This window comes from Talaromyces proteolyticus, assembly GCF_021365285.1.
Source record: "Talaromyces proteolyticus strain PMI_201 chromosome Unknown BGW36scaffold_4, whole genome shotgun sequence".
Classification (NCBI taxonomy): domain Eukaryota; kingdom Fungi; phylum Ascomycota; class Eurotiomycetes; order Eurotiales; family Trichocomaceae; genus Talaromyces; species Talaromyces proteolyticus.
The window spans coordinates 340,101-360,322 of NW_025764280.1; the positions used below are offsets into that span (position 1 = coordinate 340,101).

The 20,222-nt window shown below is 45.6% G+C and overlaps 11 protein-coding genes across 11 annotated transcripts; 6 read left to right on the forward strand and 5 right to left on the reverse strand.

The window, feature by feature from the left end:
- Window positions 1-268: 268 nt before the first annotated feature.
- Window positions 269-1,374, forward strand: BGW36DRAFT_291176 (putative short chain dehydrogenase; the record flags this gene model as incomplete). The annotated part of the gene is made up of 3 exons (XM_046210821.1): window positions 269-502; window positions 554-889; window positions 1,063-1,374. The coding sequence occupies 3 exons, from the start codon at window positions 269-271 to the stop codon at window positions 1,372-1,374; spliced, it is 882 nt and encodes a 293-aa protein (XP_046073907.1).
- Window positions 1,375-2,198: 824 nt separating this feature from the next.
- BGW36DRAFT_459416 (uncharacterized protein) lies at window positions 2,199-2,678 on the reverse strand (the record flags this gene model as incomplete). The annotated part of the gene is made up of 3 exons (XM_046222048.1): window positions 2,199-2,478; window positions 2,537-2,611; window positions 2,673-2,678. 3 exons carry the CDS (start codon window positions 2,676-2,678, stop codon window positions 2,290-2,292), a joined length of 270 nt encoding a protein of 89 aa, XP_046073908.1. The 3' UTR covers window positions 2,199-2,289.
- A 944-nt stretch (window positions 2,679-3,622) lies between these two features.
- BGW36DRAFT_395341 (putative sexual development protein) lies at window positions 3,623-4,654 on the reverse strand (the record flags this gene model as incomplete). Its single annotated transcript, XM_046218032.1, has 2 exons — window positions 3,623-4,336; window positions 4,400-4,654. 2 exons carry the CDS (start codon window positions 4,652-4,654, stop codon window positions 3,623-3,625), a joined length of 969 nt encoding a protein of 322 aa, XP_046073909.1.
- An 814-nt stretch (window positions 4,655-5,468) lies between these two features.
- BGW36DRAFT_373637 (arsenic resistance protein ArsH) lies at window positions 5,469-6,884 on the forward strand. Its single transcript, XM_046215599.1, has 3 exons — window positions 5,469-6,043; window positions 6,102-6,789; window positions 6,863-6,884. Exons 1-2 carry the CDS (start codon window positions 5,486-5,488, stop codon window positions 6,474-6,476), a joined length of 933 nt encoding a protein of 310 aa, XP_046073910.1. The 5' UTR covers window positions 5,469-5,485; the 3' UTR covers window positions 6,477-6,789; window positions 6,863-6,884.
- On the reverse strand, window positions 6,599-7,152 carry BGW36DRAFT_425037 (Rhodanese-like domain-containing protein; the record flags this gene model as incomplete). The annotated part of the gene is made up of 3 exons (XM_046220058.1): window positions 6,599-6,789; window positions 6,843-6,957; window positions 7,006-7,152. 3 exons carry the CDS (start codon window positions 7,150-7,152, stop codon window positions 6,599-6,601), a joined length of 453 nt encoding a protein of 150 aa, XP_046073911.1.
- Window positions 7,153-7,522: 370 nt separating this feature from the next.
- BGW36DRAFT_373640 (arsenical-resistance protein) lies at window positions 7,523-9,079 on the forward strand. The gene is made up of 4 exons (XM_046215600.1): window positions 7,523-7,892; window positions 7,961-8,103; window positions 8,154-8,240; window positions 8,289-9,079. The coding sequence occupies exons 1-4, from the start codon at window positions 7,643-7,645 to the stop codon at window positions 8,937-8,939; spliced, it is 1,131 nt and encodes a 376-aa protein (XP_046073912.1). The 5' UTR covers window positions 7,523-7,642; the 3' UTR covers window positions 8,940-9,079.
- Window positions 9,080-9,257: 178 nt separating this feature from the next.
- Window positions 9,258-10,386, reverse strand: BGW36DRAFT_291954 (gpr1-like plasma membrane protein; the record flags this gene model as incomplete). The annotated part of the gene is made up of 5 exons (XM_046210881.1): window positions 9,258-9,434; window positions 9,496-9,785; window positions 9,851-9,951; window positions 10,042-10,148; window positions 10,177-10,386. 5 exons carry the CDS (start codon window positions 10,384-10,386, stop codon window positions 9,258-9,260), a joined length of 885 nt encoding a protein of 294 aa, XP_046073913.1.
- Window positions 10,387-12,424: 2,038 nt separating this feature from the next.
- Window positions 12,425-14,867, forward strand: BGW36DRAFT_291599 (Zn(II)2Cys6 transcription factor; the record flags this gene model as incomplete). The annotated part of the gene is made up of 9 exons (XM_046210851.1): window positions 12,425-12,474; window positions 12,542-12,664; window positions 12,721-12,827; window positions 12,880-12,996; window positions 13,056-13,597; window positions 13,643-13,916; window positions 13,966-14,144; window positions 14,198-14,381; window positions 14,431-14,867. The coding sequence occupies 9 exons, from the start codon at window positions 12,425-12,427 to the stop codon at window positions 14,865-14,867; spliced, it is 2,013 nt and encodes a 670-aa protein (XP_046073914.1).
- Window positions 14,868-15,096: 229 nt separating this feature from the next.
- On the forward strand, window positions 15,097-16,924 carry BGW36DRAFT_124947 (putative amino acid transporter). The gene is made up of 5 exons (XM_046209314.1): window positions 15,097-15,347; window positions 15,398-15,659; window positions 15,704-15,895; window positions 15,953-16,344; window positions 16,398-16,924. The coding sequence occupies exons 1-5, from the start codon at window positions 15,204-15,206 to the stop codon at window positions 16,818-16,820; spliced, it is 1,413 nt and encodes a 470-aa protein (XP_046073915.1). The 5' UTR covers window positions 15,097-15,203; the 3' UTR covers window positions 16,821-16,924.
- A 33-nt stretch (window positions 16,925-16,957) lies between these two features.
- Window positions 16,958-18,076, reverse strand: BGW36DRAFT_425042 (mitochondrial carnitine/acylcarnitine carrier protein; the record flags this gene model as incomplete). The annotated part of the gene is made up of 5 exons (XM_046220059.1): window positions 16,958-16,985; window positions 17,035-17,660; window positions 17,718-17,753; window positions 17,805-17,914; window positions 17,968-18,076. The coding sequence occupies 5 exons, from the start codon at window positions 18,074-18,076 to the stop codon at window positions 16,958-16,960; spliced, it is 909 nt and encodes a 302-aa protein (XP_046073916.1).
- A 369-nt stretch (window positions 18,077-18,445) lies between these two features.
- On the forward strand, window positions 18,446-19,928 carry BGW36DRAFT_291596 (FAD-linked oxidoreductase-like protein; the record flags this gene model as incomplete). Its single annotated transcript, XM_046210850.1, has 2 exons — window positions 18,446-19,071; window positions 19,118-19,928. 2 exons carry the CDS (start codon window positions 18,446-18,448, stop codon window positions 19,926-19,928), a joined length of 1,437 nt encoding a protein of 478 aa, XP_046073917.1.
- Between the last annotated feature and the right edge of the window lie 294 nt (window positions 19,929-20,222).

Sequence of the window (20,222 nt, forward strand, 5' to 3'; positions counted from 1 at the left end):
TCGCTGCTCCCCTACACGGACGCAAGCTAGCGGATATATGTTCTATTTTTCGAGCCCTAGTTTTTTTCGGATTTTTGATGCTCATGTGAGCATGTCGACGGCACGACTGAAGCGGAAGGTTCCACTGGGAGAGGGTATATAAAGGGGTCTTTGTAGACAGTATCTATTCCCCTGGCCATCATCAATTATCACTAATTCTCCTATCTCATCTCTCACACACTCACACACCTCGCTCGCCTTAACCACACTTTTACACATCCACAGTACCATGTCTATCAACATCGAGACTGTCTCCCCCACCCAAAAGGCCGCCCGTGGCCCGGCTGAGCCCGCAGACGACGCTGCCGTCTTCCTGGGCACCAAGAACCGTCTCCCAGAGTTCGCTCTCACCGACAAGGTCGTGCTCGTCTCTGGCGCTGGCCGTGGCCTGGGTCTTGTCCAGGCCGAAGCCCTCGTCGAGGCTGGTGCCATTGTCTACGCTCTCGACCGTCTCCCTGAGCCTGTACGTTTCTTCTCCATCCAATTTTGATACCCTTGCTAATTGTGTTTGCAGTCCCCGGAATTCGCTGGAATACGTGAAAAGGCCGCCCGTCTGGGCACCAAGCTCGAGTATCGCCGCATCGATGTCCGTGACACTGAGCTGCTGAACAGCGTGGTCGAGCAGATCGCCAATGTCGAGGGCCGCATGGACGGTCTTGTCGCCGCTGCTGGAATCCAACAGGAGACCTCCGCCTTGGAATACTCTGCCAAGGACTCCAACACTATGATGGAGGTCAACGTGACTGGTGTGTTCATGACTGCGCAAGCCGTCGCCAAGCAGATGATTCGATTCGGTACCGGGGGCAGCATTGTCATGATTGCTAGCATGAGCGGCACTATCGCCAATAAGGTAAGATTTTCATTCCAGTCTTCGGCTCTGCCCTGTGATTCGTCGATTTCTGGGAGTTATGAGTTATGGTTTGCGGGGTATCTTGTCATGCCACGACTCCCCACATAGCATGCCACACTCCTCCCTCCCTACCAACCGCGCTTTCAGGATATCAGCTAACAAGCCTATTCCAGGGTCTCATCTGCCCAGCTTACAATGCTTCCAAGGCTGCTGTGCTCCAGCTGGGCCGCAACCTCGCCGCCGAGTGGGGCCAGTACAACATCCGTGTCAACACCATCTCGCCGGGCTACATTCTCACAAAGATGGTCGAGGACTTGTTCGTGCAGTTCCCCGATCGCCGCGAGGAGTGGCCCAAGCAGAACATGCTGGGCCGTCTGTCGCGCCCCGAGGAGTACCGCGGCGCGGCCGTCTTCTTGGTCAGCGACGCCAGCAGCTTCATGACTGGCAGCGACTTGAGAATGGACGGTGGCCACGCCGCCTGGTAAACACGTGCATGCACCAAGTCTGGATACGATTTTCTTACCCTTCTCTTCCTTCTAGAACATATTTTATTTGTTCATTATTTGTTCATTTACTCATTAAAAGGGTTGCTGGCGTTCTGATTAAGCGAACAAGCGGTTTATGATTGGAGATACATGATTGGATACATTAATTATAATCTAATGAAGTCATTATTATTACCATTACTATGTCCTCATGATTTGATTGGCTTCGCTGCCCAAGAGTGGCGAGTTGAATCTTGATATCGTAGGTCACGTGAAAACAGGGGCTGTGTTCAGAAGAAGTAATAATAATAATAATAATAATATCAATAATAATATCAATAATAATAATAATAATATCAATAATAATATCAATAATAATAATGATGATTCTTGTATTCCCTGTGCATAATAATAGATAAAAGATCAATTATAGCTTGCTAATGCATGGTTTTTTTTTTTTTTGACAACTGACTCGTCTAACCTTGAGGATCTTCACGGACACCTTGTGTCGATTAGCAATAGAACTAGAATTCTCATGCAGACATCGATGTAAAGACGCAGGATGGTTGTCGCATGCCTGATTGTTTTGAAAATTAATAAGAGTTTTATGCATATAATGAAATTATTTAGTGTTCTGGTAGTATTACATACTTAGGTGGGGCCACTTTCATATAGATATATATGTACTGGAATGCTTCTTCAGGATGTTACATGAATAAGGCACCATTAATATTACTAATGGATTCATTAATAATACTGATCATCCAAGTATGCTGTCAGAGAAAGAGAAACTCAATTGTAGAATTTAATAATACAACTTTTGACTTAAGGAAAGAATGAAGTAGATGCACCGAACGTTGAATGGAAAGCCTCGATGGCTACAATTCAAACCCTGACGAGACAGTCAAAGATAATTTAGCAGGAGAGAGAGCCACAGCTGGCGCAGGAGTCCCGGTAGCCGTAATCACATGCATAGCCCGTTCCCGACTGGCATTCGTAGACATGGGTATCCAGGCAGTCAGCGTTGATGGATTCATCGCCGCAGAACTGGCCCTGGATACCGTTGCAGAGGCAGCTGCTAGGGGAGCAGGACCTCTTGTCGAACTGTTTAAATATCAACCGTTAGCTGCTTCGACTAAATGGATGATTGTATTCAACATACAGGAGAAGCAGGAGCAGCGAAAGCCGCGGCCAGTGCGGATGGGAGCACAGTAGCAAGAGCGAGGAGAGTGAAGGACTAGAAAGGTCACAATTAGTATAGTTTTCTAATCATTCAATGAGTTGATAGAGTCAAGTACCTTCATTTTGAGAATGGGTTGTGCAAAAGTAGACTTTGGTCAAGTTTTCTTTGTTGAGATTGATAGTTGATGGTTGATGGTTGATGCTCAGACGGGGTGATTATCGACCCTTTTATAGACGGATCTCGGTCATGGCTTGGCCGGAATATTGAGACTTATCTCAATAAAATTTGCTGCCTGAAACTTGACGTTCAGCTGTACTCGAAATTGAATGAACCAAGTTCAGGAAATGATTGACATAACAGTTCGTATCCATTCTGCCTCCCATGCGACTTCATGACCTGTTTGAACAATACAACCCAATAAATGGGTTTGCCAACACTTTCTCTCCACAGTCTGAATATAGTTGTATAGCGGATCTCGTATTCAGCCCAAGACGAACGACAGATAACACCATTTTTAGCGATAGCGTCTCCTGGGTTCCCCATAGGGCAGACCCACTTTTCAGCTCGATATCTTTTTTTTTTGAGGTTTGATGACTCTAAATGTGGATTTACTGAATATGCTAATTCAAGACATAGTTGAGCCCCCTTTTATTGGGTGCTGTGGAAAGGATCGTCGTTGTCTAGCTGTATAGCGGCGAATGAGAGAAAAGAGGACTCGTGTTACCCCGTATTCGGCCTGGTGACAGCCACACTCTAATTTTAATTCGGTGAATGCGTCCTTAACGAGTATAGGGCTAGAATCTACCGGAATTGTTATGACTAAAAACTGAACTGTTGAGAGGCATGATACGCAAGTGAGTGTAAGTTCATCATCTCCTAAAGGTCTTCTTTAGATACCAATATCAGTCAAAGTTACAAAACAACGAGTCTTAGTTAAAAGAAATATCATGTGCATTAATCCTACTCTAATACCTTATAAGGCGATAAGAATTCAGTAATTTTATACGGGGGTTTGCTAACATCAATCTTCGCATCACACTTCCATACGCGGCTTTCAGAATCAATCTAGTTCACCATGATCAGACCAGGACCAAACACGGTTGATCTAGCAACCGAGCCTGCATTCGGGAAGGGTCCACTGCTGTTAGTAATCGCAGCAATTGTGAATCCATTCAACTCATACTGATCGTACGGGAAAAGTGCTTCGGCATAAACGACATTCTCCTTACGGGAAGTGATTTGCAATGGCTCCACGATCGGCAGATTCTGCTGGTTGATATAGGTGAGGGAAAATGGTGTTTGGTTCCTCGTGCCCTGTTTGCTCACTGGCCAGGAGACGATGATGTTCCCAGTCATGGTTGATGGCGTTTTGACAATGGTCAATGGCTGGAATGTCTGCAGCTTGATCTCATTTATATTGAGACAGCTTCCGGGGACAGTGAACTGTTGAACAGCGGTGAAGGCAAAGGGCAGAGCGCTGGTCGTCAGGAAAGGAAGCTCGCTGGGAATCTTTCCCTGCTGAATACGGAACCAACCCTGTTGTTCGCCCTCGTTACCGATAACCGACGCGATCAAACGAGCTAGGCCAAAGTCACGCTCGGCAGCAAAGACCTCGACCACATCTTGGAGTGTGCCCAGGACGAGATTGGTAAAGGTGGCAGCAAGGGCGATGGCCGAGTCAAAGTCCGAAACGGGAAACTGATAACGGCACGGTTGAATTGACGCAATGTTGAAATGCTGCAGGCCGCTGTTCGCACTCAAAACATGGAGTTCTTCTTGCTGTTTTGGATGCATTTAGCAACTATACAGGAAGGATACGCAGAGAAAAGGAATGGTACATACAGCGAGAATAGCAGTCAGGGTCGTGATAACGAACTCGCGATCATCTGGATCCTTAAAGTGATACCCCTCGACATTGTTCGTCACATTCAGGAGCAGCTCGTTGAAGAAAGCAACTTCAAAGAGTTCATTGAAGGCGATCAGTTGCAGGTTGGTAATACCGTCCCGGCCGATAGTTTCCGGAGGAGGTGTATTAGGCAGAGTTCCTCGCGCGTTCTCCTGGATTTTCTCCAACTGATCCAGGCTCGGATTAGGCATCCCGTCTGGCAAAGGCGTTTCACCAATAAATACCACCGGTACTGCAGAAACGAAGCCTACAAAGGCGACGATAGTGAAAACAGAGAACCACATAGTAATTTGGGTAAACCTCGAAGAAGGATGGATAGAAAGAATGTCCAAAAATGCGTTGATTTGTAGCAATGGATGCAAGTAACAAGGAGCAACGTTGTAATGGATGAAGCAGATTGGGTTGAGAGAAGATTGAGAGCGGATAGAGCAGTCAGCGTGAATATCAACAGGCAGTCGTGGCCCGCCAGCCATAAGGGAAGGCGCGACCCTTGTTCATAATCATATCAATTTTGCAGAAGATCAGGTTTTCATTTAAGTATACTTGTTTCTCTACACTTATATGCTCGTACAACTTGCATGCTCCTGAATTAAGCATTAGCACCACCATCAACACTCCAAGCATCTTCCGTAACAATCACACCTCTGCCGGTGTCGCGGTTAACAATCGATACATTAATATATAAATTAACGGTACATATGTAGCATTGTACGTGTTTTCAGAGACGATCGAAGCATTTATCTGAAAGGGTCAACGGGTCTATGCTGTGCAATATTTCATTGCAGGCCACATGCCACATCCCAAAAATTCGTAGGTTGACCATTTGAATGTAATTAAAAAATACATATTATTAGATGTAATGAATTGTTCAGGACTTGGTATTTTTAGGCGTAGACCCGGCAAATACGTACGTATCCGATCAGCCAATCATCGGTTGCCAGTGACACTCCGATGGTTTTTCTCTCTAGATAAACAACATGTTGATAGATTTTATTTCTCGCATCGAGTCTGCAAATTATTCAATGTTGATGCGGCTTAGAATAGTGCAGACGTTTAATCATCGTCTGGTGAACCTACCTCTCCTTCGCCACAGGTATTCCACCATGGCTTATCCCACAGAGGAGCAGTTCACAACGGCTGAGATAGAAGACATTCCTAAAAAGCTAGATCTCATTCAACCTCAATCACTAGCCTTGGAAGAGATTGAGGACAGTGCTGAAATACGCCAAAAATACCGCCCATTCATCCTCAACGACAATACAGCGACCGACTGGGTCGACCAATTAGAGTTGCATACGGTTCTAAATATGGCAGAAAGGCATGTACGAGATACAAAAAAAAGATTGAAAGTTCTCGTACTCTACGGCAGTCTTCGCAAAAGATCATACTCGCGACTTGTGGCATTTGAAGCTTCTCGGATTCTCTTCCGACTAGGCTGCGACGTCCGCGTGTTCAACCCTGAGGGCCTGCCTGTGAAGAATGATATCGACCATGGTCATATAAAGGTACAGGAGCTGCGTGAACTTAGCAAATGGAGCGATGGACATGTCTGGGTTTCTCCAGAACAGCATGGAAATCTCGTCAGTCTACTCCATCCCTCTGTTTAGTCACATACAATTGCTTACGACAGATTTATAGACTGCTGTTTTTAAGAATCAAATTGATTGGATCCCGCTCAGTGTCGGAAGTGTCCGTCCAACACAAGGCCGGACGCTTGCTATTGCGCAGGTGTGCGGTGGATCACAATCCTTCAATGCAGTCAATTCTCTACGGATCCTCGGTCGGTGGATGCGAATGTTTGTCATTCCGAATCAATCTTCAATTCCAATGGCCTATACCCACTTTCCGGACGAAGGTCAGGACGGGGACCAGAGACTCCTGCCTAGTAGTAATCGAGACCGCTTGGTGGACTGCATGGAGGAGTTTGTCAAATATAGCATCCTGATGCAGCCTCACTTGGAGCTATTTGGCGATCGCTTCAGCGAGCGCCAAGAGAAGAAGCGAAAGACATGAGATGGGACTTATATATGAAAGAGATATCAGTATTAGTGGATAGGATTGCTATCCAATATACACAAATATGGAATTCTTCCACAACGGTAAGCGTGGAGATCTAAGCACGGCTCTCAAATAGACTACTCGGATTTCAATTCTTTCCAGACACTCTCGTCATACTCGCTCATTAGCTCGGTGTATTCTGGACCTGCGGCAACCCACCCTTTGACACCCCCTTCAAGTACAAGGCTCTGCAGAGTTGTATCCTGCTGTTCTTCCAAATAATCCGCGAACCAACCAGCGGCGCGCACCCCTCGGCCTCTCGATGAGCCTAGAGGTAATCAGCGCAAAGTTAAAACATCATTCATGGATTTCTCGACAGACCGCAGTACCAAACAACATACTTCACATTACTCTGCGATAGAAGAGAATAAATGGTCGGAATCGATGGATACAGGCTTTGGGCGGGGAGATTCAACGATCCTCGAATGGTACCGCCCTGCATTTTCAATACATCGCCCATCTATAAATTAGAGGCACAACGTACTTCGAAATCTGTGCGTCGCAAATCGACTAGGACATAGTCTCTTTTACCGTCTCGAAACCACTGCAACAACTCCTGGCTAGGTAGAGTGGTTGCGACTCTTCTTGGCGCGGGATAAGCTGCATGCCATGGGGGTTGATCTGAAGCCATTATCAATGAATCAGTCTGATATGAATGCCAGCGCCGGTCAACAGTCAACAGTGAACATCTAAACGAAATGCAGATAGTTCTGTCACCACCGCCGTCTGAGATGTGGAGAGATGTTGCATTCAGAGCCCAGGCAAAAATTCCTCGTAAGGGACTCGATCGCAGCTGTCATCTACTTGGCCTATAATCTCTGTCCTTTCATATTTAAATTTAAGCTGTTAGCGATAATCAAGTGGGAATTTGATCTCCGTAATTTGTTTGCTTGGCATCGCTCCAATCAGCGTTCACTAGTGACATCCCGTGGGTCTCTGCATTGGCTGGTTGGCCAAATAGTTAACTTAGGAAAGTCGATGTTAATTAATCATGCAACCAACTCATTTAAATGATTGAAGATTAAAAAGGGGAAAAAAGATGTTGTGTTAACCTTTCAAAAGAATTTACCTCTTGTTGCGACCATTCATCTGGCTTGAAAACTGTGACCTGGATTGCAGGAATGGAGTTGACAGCGTCGGACGCTCCCGAGCCCCATGTGCCGGCTGGCGATGAGGAAAAACAACACTCGACTGTGATAGAGAGATCCCAAGAAAAGCAGTCCGCTTTCAAGAATCTCGGCATCCTCGATCGGTTCCTAGCTGTCTGGATCTTCCTAGCCATGGCAATTGGGATCATTCTAGGCAATTTTGTGCCCAACACAGGACCAGCTTTGCAAAAAGGGAAATTTGTAGGGGTGTCAGTTCCCATTGGTGAGTGCTCTAATCTGAAAAATTTCCTGTTTCAGTGAAATTTAGCACCTCTAACTTTGTCTCAACAGCTGTTGGCCTTCTTGTCATGATGTACCCCATCTTATGCAAGGTCCGGTATGAGACTTTGCATCATGCCTTTCGAACGCGACAGATCTGGATTCAGATTCTTTTCAGCATAGTTATCAACTGGATTGTCTCTCCATTCTTCATGGTAATTTCTATAACAGCGCTCTCTCTGCTGATGCTGATCAAACATAACAGTTAGGCTTAGCTTGGGCCTTTTTACCCGATGAGACAGAACTGCGTCAGGGATTGCTTCTTGTCGGTATTGCAAGGTGCATTGCCATGGTAAGTAGACCTAAAAGAAAACTCTCTACTCCTGCTAATATTCCACAGGTCTTAATATGGACCGGGCTTGCCGGAGGTGATGGAGACTACTGTGCTATTCTAGTCGCCATCAATTCCCTTCTTCAAATGGTGTTATTTGCACCTTTTGCAGTCTTCTTCATTGAGGTCATTGATGGAGATGGCATCGTATTCGAATACAGCACAGTTGCAAAAAGCGTCGCTGTATTTCTTGGGATCCCTCTCGCTGCTGCAATTCTTACACGTTATGCCGTGCGACGGACGACAAGCGCACAGTGGTACGACCAAGTTTTTCTGAAGTGGATCAGCCCATTGTCTCTTATTGGCCTTTTGTTTACTATATTGGTGTTATTTGCTTCTCAAGGACGTCATGTGGTACATCAAATTGTCTCCGTTGTCCGTGTTGCTGCACCACTAGTTGTGTATTTTGCAGTTATCTTTTTCGCAACGCTCTTCGTCGCCTACAGGATGGGCTTTGGATACAAGTTAGCTGCAACGCAGAGCTTTACCGCAGCTAGCAACAATTTCGAGCTAGCTATTGCTGTCGCCGTAGCGACATTTGGTGCTGATAGCAACCAGGCCTTGGCAGCTACGGTAGGCCCATTGATTGAGGTCCCAGTGTTATTGGGACTTGTTTACGCCGTGAAATGGGTAGGGAGGCGATCGAACTGGAAGGATTGAGCTAGGATAATGTACATAATGATGCTTCTTGCCCGTTAGTGTGACATACTTGTTATATATTAGCTGTAAGGTCGCTATTTAGAGACTAGATGGCCTATCATTATCTTAATTTAAAAATAATCTGTATAATAACGCATAGGCTTTACACGCTCCATGTAGCATCCTATTGACTTCTGTGTACCTTAATGGCAATTCTAGAATCCGCAGGCAATAGACCGATCCCCTGCTTGAGAAGCCGGAGAGAAATGACCTTAAACACTGAAATTAGGTGTCACCCAATTCTATTGTTCTCGAAATTGCTTTCATCAAGTCTCCTGGTTAGACCTGGTTCCCTTCCTGGTAGTTCCCCGCCTGGGCCTTCTCACTTCTACCCCTGAACAAGGTGCTGAGATCTCCAACAGGAAGCTGAAATGCAAAGTCTACCGACGCTAGAAGTTGTGAAAGCAAGAGATACCATCCCAATATAGTTGTCACAAAGGCCGCTGCGCCAGCTGCCTAGAAGAGATGTGTTATTAAAAACGAAAGGTAATATATGCGCCAAGGTTGAATGTAATACCTTTTGTAAACGCGCGGCGAGCAGAGCACTGCCTATTGCAGCCTGCCAGTGCACGGCTGTTAATAGACCCAGGGAGATGACGAGGGCAAGGAAAATTATGACGAAGATGATATTGGTGCGGAGGGCACAAATGAGGTAAAAAACGCATAGGAGACCCATGAACAACGGGAAAAACCCAAAGCTTGCGTGGTATTGAGGACTATCTGCGCCATCCATCTGGGCAGTAGTATATGCACCGGCAGCGTTGTAGAAGGGCACGAGAGTAGTTGCGAAAGACAAAAAGAAAGCCCCTATAACGGTTAGTATATATCATTATTTCAAGTGCAACAACAGAGCTTGCGGTATGAGAACTAACCAAATGAGCCGAAAACGACAAAAGTGAAGGTATTCCCAATAAAGAATTCCAGCACGCAGGCGAGTATCTGGAGCAGGCCTCCAAACCAATAGTATGCGCCCCTAATAGCAACATATGATGGTTAACCTTAGAATTATGGATTCGGATAGCGAAAGGTAAAGGTAATAGGCAAAAATGAAACGGAAAATTACACGTCAGCTGCACCGCCTCCACCTGAGCCTCTCCACCCCATAAGGTCACAGGAGAGTGGAGTAAGGGCAATACAAAACCCTACTAGACCCCTGTGGTTTGTCAATGCCTGCTAAATATTGAGGTATTGGAGTAACTTGCAGTGGAGTGGGATTCCCAAAGGTGCGACGCAGCTCACCTTTCACCTTGTTTTGGGGTGAAAGGTAAAGCTTTTCAAAGATTTCAGGGGGAAGAGCAATGCTGGGTACAGAAGTCAACCCGTGCATGCCTGCTCCCTTACTCTCGTCCCGCGTTATGGTGTTTTCAAGTCGGGATGACTCATCCTTGATGAGAAATTCGTCTCTCATGATTGATATACTAAACGGTTACCTTTCAAGGTGATGATAAAAGGGATGATCAAATGTCTTCGGCGAGATCTGGTGACGGTTGTAGGTGAGTTGATAGATGGCATCTACTGAGCATAGGATGGAAGGGAATTGGCCATTTATTTAAACTACCAAACTACATACACACAACCACCCCAAAGATATTCTCTCTTACCAACAACCCCGTGGGGTTGTATGCCGGTGATTCGGGCTTCGAGAGTGTGTCTGATCTCAAAAATACGAAATGATATTCCAGATGTTCTCCCCATCCATCCACAACCTAACGAAACATGGTTACTATCATGCACATAATCTCATTTAATATGCGGGGTAAGAAAGTTAATAGAGGCAGGGCTTCCATAGAACCGTGTTTACTGAAGTATTTCCCCAAACTTGTCTCTGATTGAATACATGGATAATTTTACTCAGAGCATCCAGGTGGAAGCTAGTCCCGATTCGAGAACGTACAGATCACCGTCTCTCTCCAAAACGCTTCCTATTCGCTGTATCGCCCACTGGGGCAGGTGCTAAACCCTCTAGCTTCTAAGCCTAATCTACGTCTGTGGCTGCTTCGGACCGTTCCCGGACCGTCAGTTTAAGATAGAGTTGCAAAGCAGAAAGTTTACATCGCAATAAACTCTGCTATAGCCCGAAAGATATATGAGAAAGACTATAAGAAGAAAGAATATTACTAAACCAAATCGGTTGTAGACAGTTTCACACAATACTTATATACCAGGACAGCAAGTAATAGTATTTGGGTAGTATTGTCTGTTCTACGCCTAACATTTCCCAAAATATACAGACTGATCAGTCGTCTCCGCAGATCTAGCGACTTACCCAGCTACTAGTCATAATGGTGTGGGGAATCTGGGGTCATAAATCTGGACGAATGTGGAACCGAAGCTCCATCGCGAAATCGTCTGCTTAGCACCGATAATGGATCATATAACAGCCAATGAACATACCATGTAGTTCTTCGGATCCAATCTGCTCATCAACCTTGGCGATGAAATGAGATACACCAAACCCTGTAAATGGCTTTCTCACCTTTTCGTAGAGATCCAATGACAAGGCGCTATGTTTCACGTGGTAGGCAAAACCTAAAAGCGATAATAAACCGAGGATTCTTTGGAAAAAACAAAGTCAAATTAGGGTCCTTTCGTAAATCATTTTCCTATTCTTCCTTTTCTCGGATGAAGGGAAGTTTTGGATTACCTGACCGCCTAAAGATGTTAAGCTGGTGTTGGTCTTGCTTCAACCAAATGACATCCATCTGCAGCCCTTGAACCTATGGCAATGTTACCGCCAGGTTGATGTATATCTTACATACTTGGACCTAGATTCTTAATTCTAGATCTTTATTGGCAATCCAATATACAAAGTTCATCGCCTTACATATACCGAATAAAAGCAATTTGCAATGTGTTGTCCGATAAAGCCCGGTGCCAGTATAGAGAAAAACAAGATGTAGAAATTGCTTGCACATAAGTAAGATCTTGGTAGATTATATATGCGAGATTTGAGCAGTGAATACTACACTTCAACGAGCCATTTAAAGTCCTCAAGTTTTCCCCGGTCTAATTAGGGCTGTCCTGTTGTAAAATGCCAGGCGTGTCAAGCTTCAAAGACAACCGTCACCAATCCTGCTGCGGTGGTTGATGTTAGCCTAAATACGCACTACGAGAAAATATTCATAAAGAAATGCGGAGATAATGGCGATTCGGTCACGTTGAAGTCAGTCTCGGGATAGAAGTTCTTCATCGGCAACGAAGCCGATGCTCGATATCAGGTCGGAAGAGGCCCCGACGCTGTTATCGATACACGAAAGAATTGTAGATAGAGCCAACTGTAACTGAAAACTGGATTAGACATCCTATTTAGGACAAAGAACTCGTGCGATAAGCCTGCCAGCTGGCGGTCTCCACTACCGCTCCTTATCTTTCCCCGCACTTTCCCAGAACCCTCGCCACCCAGTATGCGAAGACGCATTTGAGGAACGTCCTTCTATCCGGTGACAATGAATGCATCCCATAGGGAATCTAGAATTAGAAAGCGGTCATCAAATGCGTTAGTCGATTAAATCTAATCACGTGTCCTGTCACTGTCCTGTCACTGACCTGTTCGATCTTTGCAGCTGCCAACGATGCCGCAAGCAAAAGATCAAATGTTCTGGAATTCAACCATGTAACACATGCCACAAGCGGAAACTGACCTGTACATTCGACGATCGTGATCAGAAGATTCTTGTGACTCGGGGGTAAGTGAATGCAATACCTTGCCTTGTGAAAACACTTGCACTTACATGTTGGCTAGATTTATTGAAGACCTTCAGGCAAGAATTTCATCCTTGGAACGTGACGAAGATGAAACATCTAGCCTGCACAGCTATATTGAACAGGACAGAGCTAGGTCCAATCATGGTATATAGGATCTTCTAGCTTTTCTCGGCATATCTGACCATCATAGTCCGAGAGAATATCCCCTTGATTGAAAATAGATTGGACCCAAATCTTGAAGAGGAGTCAGACCTGACGAACCCACTCTCTACCGCTCCATCAACCTTTATGACTGCTGCAAATGGCCGTACTTGTAAGAGTTTATTATTATCATTCTCAGTCCTCCAATCTGAGATGCTCATTAAAAGGCAGTCTACCTAGGAACATCATCCAACTGGTCTTTTGCTCGAAGGATCCTAAGTATGACCCACGAACATGTCTACAATTCTCCTCTTCCAACAGAAAGTTTGCTTTTTGAAGGTTCGACGTATGACTTAGGCTGGGATGGGTTGCGAACCACAGTTGATCAAGAACTTCCTATCGTTCCAACCTTGGATTATTCCATATACCTGATCAATGCTGTCAAATTTCATGCTGGACAATTGTTCCACCTCTTCGATGAAGGAACTTTTATGGGGGGCTTGTATGCATTCTATGAAGATCCACAGCAACAGATGGCTTCCCCTGACCTATGGTACATTCATTATTTGGTTATAATTGCGCTTGGGAAAGCACTGGTTGTCCACCGAAATCGAACTGGCCGACCCCCTGGCTGTGAATTCTTCACCAAGGCGCTCCAGCTGCTTCCAGACTCTACACATCTCTGCAGAGACCCCGTCAATGCAACAGAGATTCTATGCTGCATAGCACTATACCTTCAATCACTGGATTTTCGCAGTGCGGCCCACAACTTCGTAAGGAAACCTCCCCAAACCCGGGGAATATAGTTGACGGAATAGATCGGTCAAGCCGTACGGATCGCCCTCGCCCAGGGTATGCACACTGACATGCCAGTCCAACACCTTGGGGACGCTCTCGTTCAGAGATGTCGCAGTACATGGTGGACAATTTACATCTTGGACCGATTAATGACCTCGTTGATGGGATTGCCTCAGTCTATTCACGACAGTCAAATTCATGACCAGCTTCCATATTTTCCAGGTTCACCCCAAAAGGCAATTGCGCTGAGCATGCAAATCCGCATGTGTCAAATAATTGCGGAAATAAATAGCAGTGAGTTTTTCTTGCATTTTCTTTTAACTGCCTTCGCTCATTGACCTAGCTGTGTACGGAGCCGACGGGCGATTAAATCAGAAATTCCTTGTGAGAACCAAAAAAGCACTGGCTAGCACGACTAATTTGGCAAGCGATCTCCAGAGATCATTTGACTTGCAGTTGGACAAATCTACAATAAGTGGCGTTTCTCGACTGTCAGCCCATTTGCACCTACTCTATCACCAAGTACGTTCTCAAAATCTCCCATCTTCATCCAACGCGTTGCTCACATTATCTAGTGTATTGTTCTAGCAACACGACCTTTATTATTATGCTTCTTGACGATGAAATTCCAATCTGCCGATATTTGTCTCGAGACTCTTGATTCGTTAGCAAATGTGCTTCGACTGCTTCAGGTGTGCATTGACTCCGCACAGCAACAACTTAATATCCTTACCTGTCTATACGAGCAAAGTCTTCTTGGTAAATAAGTTTTGGTCCTTAGGCGCATGAAATACTCACAATCTCACAGATAGCTTTCTTCCATTTGACCTCGAAGCCACATTTGTCTCCAGCATCGTCCTTTTAATAGCCCCAAAAATCGATATCTCTCTCTTGGAAAATCGCACAGCGTGGCTACAGAAGAGTTATGTGATTCTGGACGATATGATTTCTCGCGGAAACCTCATTGCGCGGTTTCGGAAATCCGAGCTCGAGCAGCTGGGCAGGTTATTGGACATGCTCTCCCCGGATGGGCCATTTCAACCTGATGATTCAATGGAAAAAGGACAGCAGGATGGTGTAGAAACCCCAATGTCATCGCTAATGCATCATACGTATCGGGTGACTGAGCTACTGAGTTTGAACGATGGGCTTACGACGGCTGAGATTATGGCGGTAGCAGAGTCGATTGACACTGGAGATGTAGACTGGGTTGCTCACGCAGTTACCGAGAACCAGATTTGGTAGCTATGCATTTGAATGGTGTAAGGTACTTTTTATCTGGTCCACAAGCTATTCTCTATACGTGCAACGTTAAGATCTGACCTTTTGAGGAAGATAGCAGACTTCAGGTTCACGCATGTTCTTTAATTCTGATGTCGGACAGCTAGCTTCCCGATGTCGATAAGACTATCGTCTCTGTTTAGCATCTCATCACGGCACACAAGAGCTGCTCAGGCAAACTCGGGTGGACCGATGCTGTAATTAAAGTAGTCAGGAAGGGCGGGTGGATTAAAGCTACACCATCCCTTGTTTCGGATTCTTTACATCCCCATCCAACTTGACGCTCCTTCTTCATTCATAATGTCTGAAATCTCGAAGATGAAAAATGGCTCGGATAACTTAATACAAGCTCCTTCAATGGTTGACAAAGTTAACCACAAATCGGCCCTCTCCCATGACGACGTGTTTGGGGAGATTTCAGAGAAGGGGCCGAACTATCGTAATGCATGCAATGTCTAGGTTGTTTGGTAGAGTCGCTCGCTCATAATCAATAGGTCGGGTGGATTGGGACTGTCGCCCTCATGATGAAAACCCAAATTGGTCTTGGAGTCCTCTCAATTCCGTCTGCCTTTGACACGCTGGGTCTTGTTCCAGGTATCGTATGTCTGTGTGCCATTGCTGCCATTACGACCTGGTCAAGTTACATGGTCGGAGTATTCAAGCTTCATCATCGCGAGGTGTACTCGATTGCTGATGCTGGGGGTTTGATGTTCGGCAGGTTGGGTCATGGCTTCTTCGGTATCACGCTCTGCCTTTGTGAGTATATGAATGGCTTCAGAGATTTGTGCTCATCGCCATAGATTGGATTTTTGTTGCTGGATCCGGTATGCTCGGTATCTCTATCAGTTTGAACGCCGTGTCAACACATGGTACTTGTACTGCCGTATTTGTGGCAGTCGCTGCCATCATTGGATTCATTTGTAGCAGTATTCGGACTCTAGGGCGAATTACTTCCCTCGCATGGATCGGACTAATCTGCATACTTACGGCCAGTGAGTTCAAATCCTAGCTTGCTTCGATACGAATTATATCTAACTTTAACTCTTCAGTACTAACCGTTACTATCGCCGTCGGCCTTCAAGATCGTCCTGTTGCGGCTCCACAGGAAGGCGAGTGGAAATCCAACTACAAAATCATCAACAACCCTTCTTTCACTGATGCCGTCACCGCAATATCGTCCCTTGTCTTTGCATGTGCGGGAGCCCCAGCATTTTTTTCTATTGTGTCTGAAATGCGGAACCCGACATATTATACTCGATCCCTTATAATCTGTCAATCCGCCCTAATTGCTATCTACATCACAATCGGCACCGTAGTCTACTACTACTGCGGATCGTATGTCACTTCACCTGTCCTTGGCTCTGCTGGTGCAACTGTAAAGAAGATCTGTTACGGATTTGCTCTCCCAGGGTTGATAGTTACTACAACCCTTGTCATCCATGTAAGTCTTTTCAAGGCCGACATGAAAAACATTTAAAAAGCTAATACTTACAGATGCCCGCAAAGTACATTTTCATTCGCATCCTCCGTGGCTCCAAACACCTAAACTCCGACACGTTTATCCACTGGGGAACCTGGCTATCATGCACCTTTAGCATAGCGGTGATTGCCTATGTTATCGCCAGCGCCATTCCTGTCTTCGATGGGTTGGTTTCCTTAATCGGTGCCCTTCTCGGTACCCTCATGTCTTTTCAGCCGATGGGATGCATGTGGCTCTACGATAATTGGAGCAGAGGCAAGGCTGAACAGCGACCGGCTTGGGTTTTTATGGTTTGCTGGTGTATCTTTGTTGTAATATCCGGCATGTTTCTGATGGTGTCTGGAACTTACGGGTCTGTTGTTGGTGTTATTGATACCTACAGAGTATCTGGAGGCTCGGCCGCTTGGTCATGTGCTGATAACTCAAACTCTGTGTAGTTCAACGGGGATTTTGATATATTACTTACCATCCAGGCCGTATGAAATTGATTGAAATTAAGCGTTTCTAGGAAAATGGACAGATTATTTGCATTACATCAATTGATGCTCTTGGGGTAGGTAGCCAACTAGACCAGCTATAGAACCTTCCGTACCGTCTCAACCCTAATATTGTTAATGCGTCAATCACTTGAAAGAAAGAGGAAACACTAACACAAGAAACGTCCCCGCTGAAACCGGCACAGCCCTTACCAATGTCGGTCCTAACCCCCGAAAGAAGCCGTGGAGCCGATCGTGCCGCCACGTCTGCCGAACAACATCACGCATATTACGATATTTCCTCTCCTCACCGAACCCATCAGCTTGCATTTTACTCTTTACGACGTCGATTGGGTAATTCGCTGCCCAGAGGACCACGCCCGTGACAATACCACACCCAGCAATTTTCCAGCTGGGTATGCCTTCCCTCGACATATTTTCACACCCGGCGACCTGAGACATGAGAAGTTCGTATACTGAGAACCAAATACCGTAGCTGTGGAACTCGCGGAGCATGGTGGGGGTTTGTCCCCGGTAGAGAGAGCGTAATCCTCCAGTAGAGACGATTTTCTGGACGCAGTCGTATACTCCTGAGTATGTACGGAGTCCGTTGGAGGTTGAGGATTGTGTTTGTAGACGGATTCGGATGTGCTCAGTCGGCCCAGATATGAAGCTGTTTGCAAGACCGGATATGCCGCCGGCGAGATAGGTTTGTGGTGTTGTTAGAGAGAGTGTGGCGTGGTGATTGAACGATTGAAGAGAGCGTGAGACGCTGTGGAATACGGAATACACTATACTTATCTGAGATTGAACTTGGTCAGCTAGATAACAAGGTTGATTGAAAAATAAATCACTTACACAAGCACCAACTCCAAGAAGCGGTGGGAGGCTGCCCTGAGCTGTGTCAACTGCATTTTCAGCCACTTATGTAGATGGGTTATCTACTTTGTAGAAGCCAAGTACACCCTCGTGCGTCAAAATCTTCCGTGCCACTTGAATGGCATTTCCGTTAACTTGAGTTTGCATCCTGACTTTGACAATGTCAAACGGTTGTCCTGGGTATATCAACAATTTACCCCGTAGTTTTCTTTAAACTGGATGCACACACCGATTATGACTTGTGTTATTCCCCCTGCAGCTCCCACCATGAACTCCTTTACCATTCCAGGAGCACTCTTTCCATCTAGTATTGTTGGCAATGTAGACTTAGACTCCATGGTTGTAATGAATAGCACAGATCAAATAATATCTTATTATGATGGTCTTCCTATCCTACAGGATTACTTGAACTATCAATATCGCTAACCCTATATTTGTTAGAGGTACTATCTAATGGCTCGGTATGACTGCCGACCCAAATACAACTGTGGGTCTCCAAAAGGATTAAAGTAATGATGATACAAAGTATGCCTCGACCCGGTGATATCGTCCTACCCCGCAGGGAGATAGAAGGGTATCATCGGGAAGCCATCCGAGGCGTTCCAATATCAGGTATGGGTTCGAGAGCCATATATAGATATTTTGGCCGCATTGATTGTTTTATAAAGTTGATTCTATCATTATAGACGTTATACATCAAATCCGACATGGCTCTTGCAACTGCTAGAAGGCCGGTATTCAAGGTGAAACCAGCTACATTCACTCCTCGATACGGGGTTTCATTTTTCAACAATGACTACAGTTTCCAGAGAGTACGCCCCAATTCAACCTCAGTATTAACCAAAACTACAAGAAGTCCTGAAGCCAAACCCACCATTTCTCCTTTATCAGCTCTACCCACCACCGTGCTTCTCAGATCACTCCTCGTTGCTACCATCTCATCAAAACCGTACCTACTTCTCCCGTCCCTTTCAATCTTATCATTCCTTTGCAAACCCCGCCGGAGTCTCCTTCTTAATGTAGATAGAAATCCCATCTTGCATGGGTTTCTGAAATCAACATTCTACAAGCAATTCTGTGCTGGAGAAACCCACGATGAGGTGAAAACTACTATCCGTCAGTTCAAAAATATGGGCTTTCAAGGTGCGATTATGACATACGCAAAAGAAGTTGTTTTCGATCATCGAACGAAGGCCCAGCATGGTCTAGGCATCATGCAGAATCAGGATCAAGATGTGGCTGGCAGTGTATTTTGCGCACACATCGAAGCCTGGAGAAAGGGTACCGTGGAGACAGTCGAATTACTAGGAAAAGACGATTATCTGGCTGTTAAGTGTGTTTCCTACTCTTTTCTGAGAACTTGATTGCTAACCTTTTAGGTTAACTGGGGCTGGTCCCAATGTTACCGAAGCCTTTACAGCAGGAGAATTACCGCCGCCACAAATGCTTGATGCACTGGACGAAATTTGTACCAAATGCAAAGACCGTGGGGTGCGAATCATAGTTGATGCCGAGTCTCACCACTTTCTAAGCGGCATTCTTCGTGTTACACTTGAACTCATGAGGAAATACAACCGCGACGGATATGCGTCGGTTTACAACACATACCAGGCCTATCTAAAGAGTACACCCGTTACATTAGGCCGGCACCTTGCTGCCTCCAGCGAAGAAGGGTTTACTTTGGGTCTCAAACTAGTGCGGGGAGCATACATTGCCACTGATGACAGATCCTTAATCCACGACACGAAGCAAGATACCGACGATGCATACAACAGTATTGCTCAAGGTGCCTTGAGACAAGAGATTGGAGAATTCGGAAGGAAAAATGGTCGTCCATTTCCCTCTGTCAATTTATTCCTAGCTAGTCATAACAAGGCCAGTGTACTCGCTGCTCATCAGTTACATCAGCAGCGTATGGAAGTCAAACTGCCTACGGTGCCGGTGGGCTATGCTCAGTTACACGGAATGTCTGACGAAGTGAGCTTTAGTTTATTGCAGTTGAAGGGCTCGGGTGGGGATCCGAAGGTATATAAGTGCTCGACATGGGGAGGTCTGGGAGAGTGTCTCGCGTATCTGCTTCGGCGGGCGATTGAGAATCGGGATGCAGTTTCGAGGACGGGAGATGAATATCGAGCACTGAAGGCAGAAGTTGGAAGAAGGCTCAGATCTCTTATTTCTTTTTCAACGTAACAGCGAATTCATTGATAATAGTCTATTTTAATACATTGATGAGTGTTGTCTTGTCCAAATCTACATGTGTAGTCACTATAGTAGGCCGACAAATCTATTTTTTTCCTACAAGCCGTACCTAATATTCGAACAAAACTAAAAATGCGAATCCGCCCTCTGTATTCATATTTTGGCTTTTTGCTGCTAAAACATCGACTCGTCTTGTCGGATGGCTTCCCGACTGGTACGACTGGACAGATAAGTTAGAGTATCAAGAGGGGTTGCCGAACTACCAAACAATCAATTATCGATAGG

Bases quoted from the DNA above. Each gene is read 5' to 3' on its own strand.
- BGW36DRAFT_373637 (XM_046215599.1), top strand. From the start codon at position 5,486: ATGTTGATGCGGCTTAGAATAGTGCAGACGTTTAATCATCGTCTGGTG. The intron at 6,044-6,101 runs GTCAGTCTACTC...ACAGATTTATAG, and splicing joins CAGAACAGCATGGAAATCTC to ACTGCTGTTTTTAAGAATCA.
- BGW36DRAFT_373640 (XM_046215600.1), top strand. From the start codon at position 7,643: ATGGAGTTGACAGCGTCGGACGCTCCCGAGCCCCATGTGCCGGCTGGC. The intron at 7,893-7,960 runs GTGAGTGCTCTA...TTGTCTCAACAG, and splicing joins AGGGGTGTCAGTTCCCATTG to CTGTTGGCCTTCTTGTCATG. The intron at 8,104-8,153 runs GTAATTTCTATA...CAAACATAACAG, and splicing joins TTGTCTCTCCATTCTTCATG to TTAGGCTTAGCTTGGGCCTT.
- BGW36DRAFT_124947 (XM_046209314.1), top strand. From the start codon at position 15,204: ATGTCTGAAATCTCGAAGATGAAAAATGGCTCGGATAACTTAATACAA. The intron at 15,660-15,703 runs GTGAGTATATGA...TCATCGCCATAG, and splicing joins CGGTATCACGCTCTGCCTTT to ATTGGATTTTTGTTGCTGGA. The intron at 16,345-16,397 runs GTAAGTCTTTTC...TAATACTTACAG, and splicing joins CTACAACCCTTGTCATCCAT to ATGCCCGCAAAGTACATTTT.